General features: G+C 44.6%; 1 protein-coding gene across 1 annotated transcript in view; it reads right to left on the minus strand.

Annotated features, from left to right (window-relative positions):
• The window catches only part of BLOC1S5 (biogenesis of lysosomal organelles complex 1 subunit 5), a 25,376-nt gene extending 23,534 nt beyond the window's left edge, over positions 1–1,842 (minus strand). Inside the window, exon 1 of the mRNA XM_035895904.1 lies at positions 1,679–1,842. Coding sequence (XP_035751797.1) covers positions 1,679–1,842 — 164 coding nt within the window. The remainder of the gene's footprint in view (positions 1–1,678) is intronic.
• Positions 1,843–2,285: the final 443 nt, after the last annotated feature.

Here is a 2,285-nt window from a genome sequence, read left to right on the forward strand (position 1 = left end):
GACCTGCTGGCCACGCTTCTTTTGATGCAGCCCAGAGTACGGTTGGCCTTCTGGGCTGCCAGCGCACATTGCCGGCTCATGTCCAGCTTTTCATCCATCAGTACCCCCAAGTCCCTCTCGGCAGGGCTGCTCTCGATCCTTTCTCCCCCCAGCCTGTATTGATACTGGGCGTTGCCCCAACCCAGGTACAGGATAGAAGTAAGAGCAATTGCCTGGCTGAGAAAAAAGAAAAAAAAAAAAAGACTTTTTTCTTTTTTTACTGTGTGAAGCTATTACAACAGAGACAGAAAATGATCCTATTATTAAACACTGTCTCATCATCAAAGCTCAGAAACCGCTCACTGAAATCACTGTAGTATTTTTTTTTACAATACACATAATCTTCTAAAGACAGCCTTGAAAAATGAGTGAATTGGTTTTGTTGGAATAACCTCCCCCAAAATCAGTCAAAATATGGTTAAAATCTGTTTAAATAATTAAGTGAATCACATCAGGAAGTGTTCACTACTTCAACTAAAGTTATTGTTAAATACAGCATAAATATATAAACCAAAATAGTTCTTCACTCCTTCACTGTTACGTAGTCTGTAAATATTATGTTAAATAGGCAATAATTAGCAGAGATACAAATTGATATTAGAAAATACTGTTTCCTTTCACAGTTTTTTTCCCCCAAAGTAACCATCTCCTGCAACCTATAGATTAGTATTTATATTTTTCCACTTGCATCCAAAGCACATAAGCACTTGACAATCACCGGAAATTATATTAGTACTTATATATTAATAATATCTGGAGGATATTCCATCTGGCTTGATGATCACTAATAATCGGGGTAGAATTGTCCAAATGTTAATTTTATCCCCTTCCAGACTAGCTGCCATCCTTCCCCAGCCTCTCCCTCAGACAAGTTATTTCCCCCTCTAAGCCCTATGCTCCAGCTATCTTTTTATTTGCTAAGGAGGAAACCCTGTGGTTAAGGGGGTTTGTAAGTACTGCATTTCTAGGAGAGTTTTCACATCACGAATAATGTCAGGTTTGGAATTACGGGAATGTAACAAGGGCAAATCCTGTGACAGATCAGTGCATCGATTTCTAGGACTACTGTCCCGAAACCATTTCTCCTCTTTGTTTGAATACTGTTTTTGTTTTGTTTTGTTTTGTTTTGTTTTAAGAATATGCTTTATTTGCTGCATTTATGCCTGTTTTTTTTTCCCCCCCTGCTTACTCCCACTGGCCCGTCAAGCTTATTCTCAAAACATATTTAAAAAAATTAAGGAGGACTTAAAGAGGTGATGGCTATAAAAAGACAATACTTGTGGAGCCCCTGACCTGTCAGTTTGTAGGAAGTAGTCATCAAGTCACAGAAATATGGAAATAGCGATGGCTCGGAGCATGAAAATCAACATATGCAGTCATCATGTATTTTTTTGGAGGAGAGGCTAAACAACCTTTGTCACTTTTGCCGTGCAACGGGACCCGCTTTCTCTTTGAGGGATCACCCTGCCGCTTCCCATTAGTGTTAGCAGCACTCCGAATTGCAAAATCTTCAGAGGAACGTGCCGAGTCCTGTCATTTCCCCCACAGGCTGTCTGGCGATGATAATCCACTAAAGGATTGTTTCATCCGAGGGGCGGCGTACGAGTCAAATGCCGGCAACAGGCAGGGAAACCCAAACCTGTTGAGGCAGACGTCTGCCGAGACGGGAGGCATCGGAGCGACGGCCCTTAAGAGGGCCAGGCGGGGGACGTACTTGGCGCCCGCAGAAGAAGTCCATGGGCTGCACCCGTGATGGCAGACCGAGACCGCCATCGTGATGGCTGGAAGTTTGCGGGCCGCCATGCCGATGCTGGCCGAAGCAGGCCCGGGGCTGCGCTCTTTGGAGGAGCGCCTTGTCAGATTAGCCGGGCGGCTACTGTATTTGATGCTCAACCTGGACGGACAGGCCTGCCAGGCAGAAACTGCTCAGGCAGATGACGCTAGGGAGGACAAAAATTATCCACCGCCAGACTAAGAAGACAGATGACACCCAGCAGGAACAGCAAGCCAAATCTGCAGAATCCACAATGCAGCTGGCTAGCCCGAGGCTACCTGCCTCTTTGAAGTGGAATAGACATCACCGACGAGCTGTCAAATTAGATCACCAGCCTGGAAAGGCTGAAAGAGATTTAGTTCTTCCAACAGAGAAGGGAAAGTTTAATAGATGAAAATCTTCCTAAAGGGGCCAAGGTAGCGTGGGAGGGGAATCCTTCAGATGCAGCAACAATGAAAAATTGCTCACCTCC

This window comes from Egretta garzetta, unplaced genomic scaffold (genome assembly GCF_000687185.1).
Source record: "Egretta garzetta isolate BGI_Z169 unplaced genomic scaffold, ASM68718v1 scaffold246, whole genome shotgun sequence".
NCBI lineage: Eukaryota > Metazoa > Chordata > Aves > Pelecaniformes > Ardeidae > Egretta > Egretta garzetta.